The sequence below is a fragment of the Heptranchias perlo genome, chromosome 3 (genome assembly GCF_035084215.1).
Source record: "Heptranchias perlo isolate sHepPer1 chromosome 3, sHepPer1.hap1, whole genome shotgun sequence".
Taxonomy (NCBI): Eukaryota; Metazoa; Chordata; class Chondrichthyes; order Hexanchiformes; family Hexanchidae; genus Heptranchias; species Heptranchias perlo.
In genome coordinates this window covers 41,678,509-41,691,000 of record NC_090327.1, presented here as the reverse complement: position 1 = coordinate 41,691,000, position 12,492 = coordinate 41,678,509, and the positions used below count along the sequence as shown (strand labels likewise).

At 42.9% G+C, this 12,492-nt stretch overlaps 1 protein-coding gene across 3 annotated transcripts in view; it reads left to right on the top strand.

The window, feature by feature from the left end:
• The window catches only part of ints8 (integrator complex subunit 8), a 105,158-nt gene that overhangs the window by 53,656 nt on the left and 39,010 nt on the right, over positions 1-12,492 (top strand). For all 3 annotated transcript variants that reach the window (XM_067979216.1, XM_067979206.1, XM_067979208.1), the window contains exons 13-16: positions 1,399-1,574; positions 3,578-3,711; positions 3,825-3,935; positions 7,246-7,447. In XM_067979216.1, coding sequence (XP_067835317.1) covers positions 1,399-1,574; positions 3,578-3,711; positions 3,825-3,935; positions 7,246-7,447 — 623 coding nt within the window. The remainder of the gene's footprint in view (positions 1-1,398; positions 1,575-3,577; positions 3,712-3,824; positions 3,936-7,245; positions 7,448-12,492) is intronic.

Here is a 12,492-nt window from a genome sequence, read left to right as displayed (position 1 = left end):
GGAACTCCTGCAGCAATGCCCTGGGGCTGAGATGATTGGCTTCCAACAACCAGTACCATCTTCCTTTGTGCTAGGTATGACTCCAGCCACTGGAGAGTTTTCCCCTAATTCCCATTGACTTCAATTTTACTAGAGCTCCTTGGTGCCACACTCGGTCAAATGCTGCCTTGTTGTCAAAGGCAGCCACTCTCACCTCACCTCTGGAATTCAGATCTTTTGTCCATGTTTGGACCAAGGCTGTAATGAGGTCTGGAGCCGAGTGATCCTGGCAGAATCCAAACTTGAGCATCGGTGAGCAGGTTATAGGTGAGTAAGTGCCGCTTGATAGCACTGTCGATGACACCTTCCATCGCTTTGCTGATGATTGAGAGTAGACTGATGGGGCAGTAATTGGCCGGATTGGATTTGTCCTTTTTGTGGACAGGACATACCTGGGCAATTTTCCACATTGTCGGGTAGATGCCAGTGTTGTAGCTGTACTGGAACAATTTGGCTAGAGGCGCAGCTAGTTCTGGAGCACAAGTCTTCAGCACTACAGCCGGGATGTTGTCGGGGCCCATAGCGTTTGCTGTATCCAGTGCACTCAGCCGTTTCTTAATATCACATGGAGTGAATCGAATTGGCTGAAGACTGGCTTCTGTGATGGTGGGGATATCGGGAGGAGGCTGAGATGGATTATCCACTCGGCACTTCTGGCTGAAGATGGTTGCAAATGCTTCAGCCTTGTCTTTTGCACTTGCGTGCTGGACTCTGCCATCATTGAGGATTGTAAACAATTTTACAACACCAAGTTATAGTCCAGCAATTTTATTTTAAATTCACAAGCTTTCGGAGATTTTCTCCTTCCTCAGGCAAATGTTTCACAAGCTTTCGGAGAAAATCTCCGAAAGCTTGTGAATTTAAAATAAAATTGCTGGACTATAACTTGGTGTTGTAAAATTGTTTACAATTGTCAACCCCAGTCCATCACCGGCATCTCCACATCATCATTGAGGATGGGGATGTTTACAGAGCCTCCTCCTCCCCCCGTTAGTTGTTTAATTGTCCACCACCATTCATGACTGAATGTGGCAGGACTGCAGAGCTTTGATCTGATCCGTTGGTTGTGGAATCGCTTAGCTCTGTCTATAGCATGTTGTTTCCGCTGTTTAGCATGCATGTAGTCCATGCAATGTTTTCTACTCTAATTCTTTCTCAGAGTGGTGTCAAAAGAGCCTCTCCAGATAAGGGAGCAGTATTGAACTCTTGGGATGGACTTGAACTTTGCGTTGTGATGAGCATTCGATTATTAGATAGTGTCATGAGTCATCTGGGTGATTAGTTAGAATGGCATTCGGCGGTAAATACGATGCAAAATTTAACACTTTAATTCATCAGCTTTTGGTAACACTTCTGCAGGAATTTATGCCAAAGTTTGGATGACCCACAGTTTGTTTTCATGATTTCATCACATGATATGTGTATGAGACTGTTGAAGGATGAAGAGCGGAAACTATTGCTTGATCAAATGAGAAAGAGATCACCTCGTGTTAATCTCTCTACCAAACCTTTGACGGTTTTCTATGATATACCAGGTGAGTCTGGTACGGATTCTGTATTAAACCTCAAAATGTTGCTGAATATAACAATAGCTGTTCAAATATTTTTTACTTTTTTAAATCAGTCAGTATAATTTTATAATTTCTAATTTATCTCCTAAGTGTGAGGGTACAGAGTACAAGTGATTCTTCTGCCTCTTCCCCCCGCCCCCCCCCCAAACATGGCTGTTCTTCGTTTGTGAGCCTAGTCAGCGAGTGTCTGTTGGACTGTGTGAAGGAAGGCTTCACATCTGAGCCTAATTCTGTCCTTCTCTGATGCCCACAAACTCTGACTTTCCAACCCTGCTGGCTAATTTTTCATTCAGCTAGCCTAGGGATGGGGAGACCAGATGTAGTGCTCGCACCTTTGCTCTCAGATCAAAAAATTAGGCACAAAGCACGGAGTGGACCTGAGTCCTACCTTCCTGTTCTCTATGGCTCAGTGCAATATGTGACAGGACATTTATCTACTGAACCATTTGGGTAAGTGTTTTAAAAAAAAACTTTCTCTAGCTGCTTCTTAAAAACAAATTGAAATTGCATTGCTCTGTGGACTTTTTTTTCCCCTCCAGTTCTCCAAATTTCCTGTTGGAGTAATTAAAGTTAACTTATGTGATAAATTCAATTATCCGTCCAACTAAGCTGCTATTGAATTATTTTCTTAAGTACCAATAAAGGCGGCTTATACTTTTGGTGTAATGAGTTGGTGGGAAAAAAAGTGAGAGAAAATGATCTGATTGGTACCAAATTTTTTCGATGATTTAGAATGTTTCACCCAACTGAGAGAATTTGGTAAAGAATCTTCATAGCTGAGCAATATTTATATGTTACTTTTTTTTGTTGATTTAGTTTTTGTGGTTATCAAAGTGATAAACATCAGTGTGGAGGAACTGAATTTATTTTAAATTTTTTCTTGTCTTCCCATGTCGTCATTGTCAACTATAGAACGGCCACATCTTATTTACAGAGTAAAGCTCCTCCCTGCCCTGACAATGTATCCTTTCCCCAGCCTCTGAAGAGCACATTATTATGAATGTTCCCACACCACCCATCATTATAAGATTACAGTGCGAATTTTGTGGAAGTTTATGGCCAGATTTCTGTGCCCACAACCTCAGAGTTCTGATTTGAGACTACCAAAAATAATTTCACACAGAAGTTGGCAGGGAGAAATGAGATCCCAGATAGGAGTAAAGAGTAAGAACCACAATTAAATTGTCTCCCCCTCCACCACCAACCTTGTAGTCCTTTTTTTTTATTCGTTCACGGGATGTGGGCGTCGCTGGCGAGGCCAGCATTTATTGCCCATCCCTAATTGCCCTCGAGAGTCCAGGAGCAATGAGGCCATATGTAATAGCCCCACTGTTGCTCCAACTGAAATTGACCAACTCAACACAGGCCATGGAGTGAACCCGGGGCCCTCATAGTCTTTAGGTATAATGTGCAGCCTGTTGCCCTAAGCCCTGGCAATCTGGTCTTCAAAGCCCAGCCAACTCAGTCCTATTTGCAAGCTTGTCCTGTTTGAATTTTGTGGGCCTGGAATTTTGAAAAGGCTGTATTTGGGATGTTGCCTCTTTTGATAAATCCTAAGTTATAATGCCACGATCTGCTAGTATCCACAGCTTGAGATGCAAATTAATGGGCACATGGACTTAAAGTTTATATGTCGCATCCAAGACTCCATGATGTACACCAGTGCAGCTCATAAAGACAAAAGCTTGAACTCCCATGGTCTAATGGCTCAGTGTAACAGTTGCCCACTATGTCATCAGCACAACCATCCCACTAGATTTTCTGAGTAGCATTGTGACACTCAGTTTAATTTTTCAACTGCTGATTCCTGTTTTATGTTTGTCTGACATTTACTTACCTAAAATCATAATCGAGCCTCCTCTATTTAAAGGTATTTTTTAAAAATCATAGTTAAAGCTGTGTACTGAGAAGTACATTGAACTTATGACTCGGGTGAGTTGACTTTTGCATGCAATTATATTTTCTAGCATCAGCCAGTGTCAATATTGGTCAGCTGGAACACCAGCTCATCCTAACTGTTGATCCAGGAAGAATTCGGCAGATTCTGATTGAGCTACATGGAATGACATCAGATCGGCAATTCTGGACTGTTTCCAACAAGGTAAGTAATTGAGCATTTGCAAAGTGGTGCTACACCATTGTAAATAGTCTGCAAGGTTTGAAGCGCCATGTTGATCTTGTTCTAATATTTACATTACATAATTTTTGTTTCAGTGGGAAGTGCCAACAGTTTATGGCGGAGTTATTCTTGGAATCAAGGATAATCTGACCAGGGATTTGGTTTATATCTTGATGGCTAAAGGTCTACATTGCATTGCGATTAAGGTTAGTCGTGAATTGCGTAACTTAATGCATAGCTTGCAAATACTAAAACAGCACAAACTCACTTTGTGCCCTCAAAAAAGCTCTAAAACTCCTTTGTGCTTTCACTTTGCATTGATATTTCCTTGCATGCATTTACATTCTTCTGGTGACACTTGAGCTTATTTTTGAAGATTTTGTGCAACTTGCCAGAATCAATCCACATTTTTCATGGTGGGTAAAGGGAGAATTTTTAGTGATCGTTGCTCATATTTCCTGTTTACAGTTATTGTAACAAACTTCAAAATTGTTTTAACAACTGCTATAGATATTAGGACAGAAAATTAAAAAAAAACAGGGCATGAAATTACTTTTCCAGTTGTCTTGCCAGTGTTGTAAGCCAGTTTCAATTGGAATTCTAGTCCAGCCACTCCTGCATGGAAAATTGCTTGACCTACATCTTTTTAACAATACGTATTGCTTCATGTGCATCAGGCTTGTCGTCTACATCATGAATATTGAGTTGTTTGGTCAATTTTTTTTCTTCCTTGTTGCTTACGAGTTTTGTCTTTTTCATTTCTAATTGGTTATACTTTTGCTTTTATTGTTCACCAGTCATACTGTGCAAACATTTCTTCCCGATGACATTCCATCAAAAAAAAATTACATAATCACAATGGAGCAAAAAATGTTGAGATGCAAATGCCATGACAGCTCACTGTATATCCGTTAGAATAAAATTTAACACATAATGAAGAGAGGCAATATAAATGAAATGGTATCGTTTTAAAGTGGGTGCAGGAACAGAGAGACCTGGGGGTGTACGTACACAAGTCTCTGAAGGTGGCAGGACAAGTTGAGAAGGCTGTTAAAAAGGCATATGGGATCCGTGGCTTTATAAATAGAGGCATAGAGTACAAAAGCAAGGAAGTTATAAAACACTGGTCAGGCCCCAGCTGGAGATTTGTGTCCAATTCTGGGCACTACACTTTAGGAAGGATGTCAAGGCCTTAGAGCGGGTGCAGAGGAGATATACTAGAATCGTACCAGGGATGAAAGATTTCAGTTATGTGGAGAGTAACCGGAGAACACAGATTTAAGGTAATTGGCAAAAGAACCAGAGGCAACATGAGGGGAAAAATTTTTACACAGCGAATTGTTATGATTTGGAATGCACTGCCTGAAAGGCTGGTGGAAGCAAATTCAATAATAACTTTCAAAAGGGAATTGGATAAATTCTTGAAATGGAAACGTTTGCAGGGCTCTGGGGGAAGAGCAGGGGAGTGGGTCTAATTGGACGGCTCTTTCAAAGAGTCAACACAGGCATGATGGGCCAAATGACCTTCTTTTGTACTTTATCATTCTATGATAAGAAACTCAAAAATTAACATACAAAAAAATTGCAAACTTACTCAAACATAGCTTCAACAAATTTTCCTGTCTCTTCCACCAACAGCGTGATGAATCCTGATGGACCTCTGAATATTCTACACACCCTCACTCCCCAATAATTCATGACCTTCACCTGTCCACTTTCAGAGCCTTCTTGATGCCCACCCCCAGGTCTGGTTCATATCACAGTCACATTCACGTCCTACAAGAAGGATTTCAGTGGCTGATGAGCAGGAGAGTCATTATTGAGTTTCACCACCAGCAGTATTCGCTGTGTGCTGCCCAACAGCATCTAGCTAGGCTAATCCTGGAGGAGCAGTTTGCCGCTGCTGGAGTGAAACTGAGGTGGCACAAATGTTAGTTAGTTAGAAAGAAGAACATGTTCAGTTAGTGCATCAAGTGGACTGAAAGATGAAGAGTAGCAAGTCATTGTTACTCTCTTGTGGGTGGTGGAGAGAGAGTACCTATTGAGAGAGGAATCCCCTGATAAATTGTGGGTTGGGGGGCTGGGGAAGGAGAGTCTATGTTGGGAGGGGCAAGATCGAGAGTGGGAAAGACACCCTATTGAGCATGGGGGGAGAAGATTGTGGAAGAGAATCCTTGAGTTCTGCTGGAAGAGAAGGGGCAATTACTGCTGGGGCGCAGAAGTATGAAACAGCAGAGCCTCTACCTCATTATGCCATGGAATACATACTACATTGTTTAGTCGAGAAAGCTATGGGAAGGGCCAAAGCCCATAGTGCAGTTGAAAAGAGAAGAACATAGTTTGTTTGTGTGCCTAATCATCAAGGCAAGAAGCAAAGCATCCCAGACAATGTGCATGTTGCGTATTTGTATAATTGGAACCATACTCCATTGTTCAATTTAGGGTATATGAAGTTGTACAATTAGTATTTAATTGGCTTCTTATCTACATTTAATTCCCAACAAAGCAATTTACATAATTAAGGAAGGGCATTTTGGCATATCTACTACTTTAACTGAAGGTAAGTAGTAGTTAATTGTTTTTAAGTCAAAAGTAGTTGAGCAGTTATTTAAATTTTATTTTATAACTCATGTTGGGAATAAACATTTTTTTAATACTTTTTTCCATTCCTAAAAATGAAGGATTAAAGTTCTCTCTGTTGCGATATCATGTCTTTTTACTAACCTCAAAGCAGCATACATTGTTAGATTTCCATTTCCCAAATCAACACTATAGTACGAATAGCTCATGACAACAGCACTGGGCCAAGACTGTCCCAGATAATTTCACTGAGGATCTTTTTAGTCAGTAGAGGCGATTCAAAGCTTCAAGAGATGGCGGCACAATTGTGTAAACCCGTTGCCGCCAATAAGTTTACTCCATTATTTTGATTCAGTTACCTGAGAGTTACAACAGACAAGTTTGAAATGTGCAGTGTCATATGTTGGCCATGAATAATTGTTTTATTTAGGGTTTTTGAGCAACCTAGCCCACCTGTTCAGAACCACAAACTGTCATCGAAGCTATTTAAAAGAGTATGTTTTAATACTGAATGAATAGTGATTAGTTAGCTTAAAAAACAGCTTCAGGTATATCCATCATGTTCTTTTTTGTCTTTCCTCCTATCATAATTTTTTTTTAAGTCTTCAACTCCGATTTAAGTAAGGTCTTTGGTGCCATACATTCAACTTCCATTGAAGTCTGACAGTATAGGACTTGCTGTGTACAGTTGCACAGATAGTTAGATGGAGGTTTCACAGCAACTTTTCATTGTCACAGAAAACTCCCAAGGTAGAGCTATTCAATCAAATACTGCTTGAGATGAAGATTGTCTGGTAAATTAGAATTGATTGTACAAGGGCTCCACCCTGTTATCGCTCTTGTTCTTTTGCACCAGCTCTTGTTCTGGGAACAATCCACCTGAGAGGGTTTGTCTCAACTGAGTAAAGATTTAAATTTGCCTCCTTTCCTTTTCAGGATTTCACTCATGCACGGCAGCTCTATTCTACTTGCCTAGAACTGGTTACAGAGTTTTCCCCAAAGCTCCGGCAAGTTATGCTCAATGAGATGCTACTCTTGGACATCAGTGCTCACAGAGCAGGGACAGAAAGTGCAGGAGAGCGTCCACCAGCTGACCTTGTGAGCCGGGTTCGAGGTTACCTTGAGATGAGGCTGCCAGGTAGGGGAAGACATTTTTTTAAACTGACTTTTAAAATATAAAAGTTCAACTTTACGTAGGATGGCATGGTAGCACATGCTGTGCCCAGGAGTGTTCAGGTGTGGGTTCAAACCAGTAGTCCTTCACATGACGACTTGCAAAACTAAACTGTCTGTTGTAAGAGAAATGCTGAACTAAGTCTAGGTACTTCCCAATAGAAAGGAAACTTCTGAAGAGCAATTGCCCACTGGCTGTTTTGTAGACCTCCTAATAGTCAGTTCCAGAACCATGTACACTGAGATCTGTGAGCTGGTCACCAGCTCATCATCTTGATCAGTGGTGGTACATGGCCTAGGAAAACTTTTGAGAAGGGAAAAAATCATCTTACAAAATAAGTATTGATCTATTATTTTAAAAAATAATTCATAGAATCATAGAATCATAGAAGTTACAACATGGAAACAGGCCCTTCGGCCCAACATGTCCATGTCGCCCAGTTTATACCACTAAGCTAGTCCCAATTGCCTGCACTTGGCCCATATCCCTCTATACCCATCTTACCCATGTAACTGTCCAAATGCTTTTTAAAAGACAAAATTGTACCCGCCTCTACTACTGCCTCTGGCAGCTCGTTCCAGACACTCACCACCCTTTGAGTGAAAAAATTGCCCCTCTGGACCCTTTTGTATCTCTCCCCTCTCACCTTAAATCTATGCCCCCTCGTTATAGACTCCCCTACCTTTGGGAAAAGATTTTGACTATCGACCTTATCTATGCCCCTCATTATTTTATAGACTTCTATAAGATCACCCCTTAACCTCCTACTCTCCAGGGAAAAAAGTCCCAGTCTGTCTAACCTCTCCCTGTAAGTCAAACCATCAAGTCCCGGTAGCATCCTAGTAAATCTTTTCTGCACTCTTTCTAGTTTAATAATATCCTTTCTATAATAGGGTAACCAGAACTGTACACAGTACTCCAAGTGTGGCCTCACCAATGCCCTGTACAACTTCAACAAGACATCCCAACTCCTGCATTCAATGTTCTGACCAATGAAACCAAGCATGCCGAATGCCTTCTTCACCACCCTATCCACCTGTGACTCCACTTTCAAGGAGCTATGAATCTGTACTCCTAGATCTCTTTGTTCTATAACTCTCCCCAACGCCCTACCATTAACGGAGTAGGTCCTGGCCCGATTCGATCTACCAAAATGCATCACCTCACATTTATCTAAATTAAACTCCATCTGCCATTCATCGGCCCACTGGCCCAATTGATCAAGATCCCGTTGCAATCCCAGATAACCTTCTTCACTGTCCACAATGCCACCAATCTTGGTGTCATCTGCAAACTTACTAACCATGCCTCCTAAATTCTCATCCAAATCATTAATATAAATAACAAATAACAGCGGACCCAGCACCGATCCCTGAGGCACACCGCTGGACACAGGCATCCAGTTTGAAAAACAACCCTCTACAACCACCCTCTGTCTTCTGTCGTCAAGCCAATTTTGTATCCAATTGGCTACCTCACCTTGGATCCCATGAGATTTAACCTTATGTAACAACCTACCATGCGGTACCTTGTCAAATGCTTTGCTGAAGTCCATGTAGACCACGTCTACTGCACAGCCCTCATCTATCTTCTTGGTTACCCCTTCAAAAAACTCAATCAAATTCGTGAGACATGATTTTCCTCTCACAAAACCATGCTGACTGTTCCTAATTAGTCCCTGCCTCTCCAAATGCCTGTAGATCCTGTCCCTCAGAATACCCTCTAACAACTTACCCACTACAGATGTCAGGCTCACTGGTCTGTAGTTCCCAGGCTTTTCCCTGCCGCCCTTCTTAAACAAAGGCACAACATTTGCTACCCTCCAATCTTCAGGCACCTCACCTGTAGCGGTGGATGATTCAAATATCTCTGCTAGGGGACCCGCAATTTCCTCCCTAACCTCCCATAACGTCCTGGGATACATTTCATCAGGTCCCGGAGATTTATCTACCTTGATGCGCGTTAAGACTTCCAGCACCTCCCTCTCTGTAATATGTACACTCCTCAAGACATCACTATTTATTTCCCCAAGTTCCCTAACATCCATGCCTTTCTCAACCGTAAATACCGATGTGAAATATTCATTCAGGATCTCACCCATTTCTTGTGGTTCCGCACATAGATGACCTTGTTGATCCTTAAGAGGCCCTACTCTCTCCCTAGTTACCCTTTTGCCCTTTATGTATTTGTAGAAGCTCTTTGGATTCACCTTTGCCTGATCTGCCAAAGCAATCTCATATCCCCTTTTTGCCCTCCTGATTTCTCTCTTAACTCTACTCCGGCAATCTCTATACTCTTCAAGGGATCCACTTGATCCCAGCTGCCTATGCATGTCATATGCCTCCTTCTTCTTTTTGACTAGTGCCTCAATCTCCCGAGTCATCCAAGGTTCCCTACTTCTACCAGCCTTGCCCTTCACTTTATAAGGAATGTGCTTACCCTGAACCCTGGTTAACACACTTTTGAAAGCCTCCCACTTACCAGACGTCCCTTTGCCTGCCAACAGACTCTCCCAATCAACTTCTGAAAGTTCCTGTCTAATACCATCAAAATTGGCCTTTCCCCAATTTAGAATTTTAACTTTTGGGCCAGACCTATCCTTCTCCATAGCTATCTTAAAACTAATGGAATTATGATCACTTGTCCCAAAGTGATCTCTCACCAACACTTCTGTCACCTGCCCTTCCTTATTTCCCAAGAGGAGGTCAAGTTTTGCCCCCTCTCTAGTCGGGCCATCCACATACTGAATGAGAAATTCCTCCTGAATACACTCAACAAATTTCTCTCCATCCAAGCCCCTAATGCTATGGCTGTCCCAGTCAATGTTGGGAAAGTTAAAGTCCCCTACTATTACCACCCTATTTTTCTTGCAGCTGTCTGTAATCTCCTTACATATTTGCTCCTCAATTTCCCGTTGACTATTTGGGGGTCTGTAGTACAATCCTATCAAAGTGATCTCTCCCTTCTTATTTTTCAGTTCTACCCATATAGACTCAGTGGGCGAACCCTCGGATATATCCCCTCTCACTACTGCCGTGATGTTCTCCCTAATCAAGAACGCAACTCCCCCTCCTCTCTTACCTCCTGCTCTATCTTTCCTATAGCATCTGTACCCTGGAACATTGAGCTGCCAGTCCTGCCCCTCCCTTATCCATGTTTCAGTAATAGCTATAACATCCCAGTCCCATGTACCCATCCATGCCCTGAGTTCATCTGCCTTGCCCATCAGACTTCTTGCATTGAAATAAATGCAGTTTAATCTAGACTTCCCTTGGTCTTTGCCCTGCTTTCTCAGACCATCTGTCCGGTCATGTTCTGTACACTCTCCCTTACTGCCTTTTGTTTCTGTCACCATTTTATTTCCCACTGACTTCCTGCATCGGTTCCCATCCCCCTGCCACATTAGTTTAAACCCTCCCCAACAGCACTGGCAAACACTCCCCCTAGGACATTGGTTCCAGTCCTGCCCAGATGCAGACCGTCCAATTTGTACTGGTCCCACCTCCCCCAGAACCGGTTCCAATGGCCCAGGAATTTGAATCCCTCCCTCTTGCACCATCTCTCAAGCCACGTATTCATCTTAGCTATCCTGTCATTCCTACTCTGACTTGCCCGTGGCACTGGTAGCAATCCTGAGATTACTACCTTTGAGGTCCTACTCTTTAGTTTAACTCCTAACTCCCTAAATTCAGCTTGTAGGACCTCATCCTGTTTTTTACCTATATCGTTGGTGCCTATATGCACCACGACAACTGGCTGTTCACCCTCCCCCTCCAGAATGTCCTGCAGCCGCTCCGAGACATCCTTGACCCTTGCACCAGGGAGGCAACATACCATCCTGGAGTCTCGGTTGCGTCCGCAGAAACGCCTGTCTATTCCCCTTACAATCGAGTCCCCTATCACTATAGCTCTGCCACTCTTTTTCCTGCCCTCCTGTGCAGCAGAGCCAGCCACGGTGCCATGAACCTGGCCACTGCCACCTTCCCCTGGTGAGCCATCTCCCCCAACAGTATCCAAAACGGTATACCTGTTTTGGAGGGAGATGACCGCAGGGGACCCCTGCACTGCCTTCCTACTCTTCCTCTGTCTGTTGGTCACCCATTCACTATCTCCCTCAGTAATTTTTATCTGCGATGTGACCAACTCACTGAACGTGCTATCCACGACTTTCTCAGCATCGCGGATGCTCCAAAGTGAGTCCATCCGCAGCTCCAGAGCCGTCAAGCGGTCAAACAATAGCTGCAGCTGGACACACTTCCCGCAGGTGAAGGAATCAGGGATACAGGAAGGAGCCCTGAATTCCCACATCTCACAAGAGGAACATGACACGGCCCTGGGATCTCCTGCCATGACTTACCCTTAAGTTAGCTTAACAACAACTGCAATGTCAAGAGAAAAAAAGGAAAGAAAAACTACTTACCACTCCCTTTAAGGAGTTTACTCCTTTAAATTGTTCTCAATTTAGAGAATGTTAACTACACTAGGGACCTTGATTCACTAAAAAATAAACGCTACTTCCTATAAGACCAGCAGACCTTCCCTTTCCTTTTACTTCAGTTACTGTCGATAAGTAGAAATACTCACCTGAACCTACTCACCAATCAGGTGCCTCCCCTGTGTCGCGTCCCGATCTGATTCCTGACGTCACTTCAAACTCGGTCGCAGCTCCGCTCGGCTCGGCTCCTCTCAGCTGTTCTCAGCGCTCTGAAATCCCGCCTTTTATCGGACGCTCCCTCAAATTAAATGAATCCCACCAATTTCACTTCAATTAAAAAGGTATACTCAAGGGCCCTTGCTGAACAGCAGTCCCCCACTACACAACAGAGACCAGAGAATCCACAACTCTAACCTTAGACAAATTCAGCAGGAAAATACTCACCAGCCAATCACTTAAAATGCACATCAGCAAACCATGCATCTAATTAACTCTTTTATCATCTGAACCCTCTCCCCATCATCTAACTATACCTCCTGAGCTTGGTTTGCAGAGTAGATGCTGTGATTAGAAA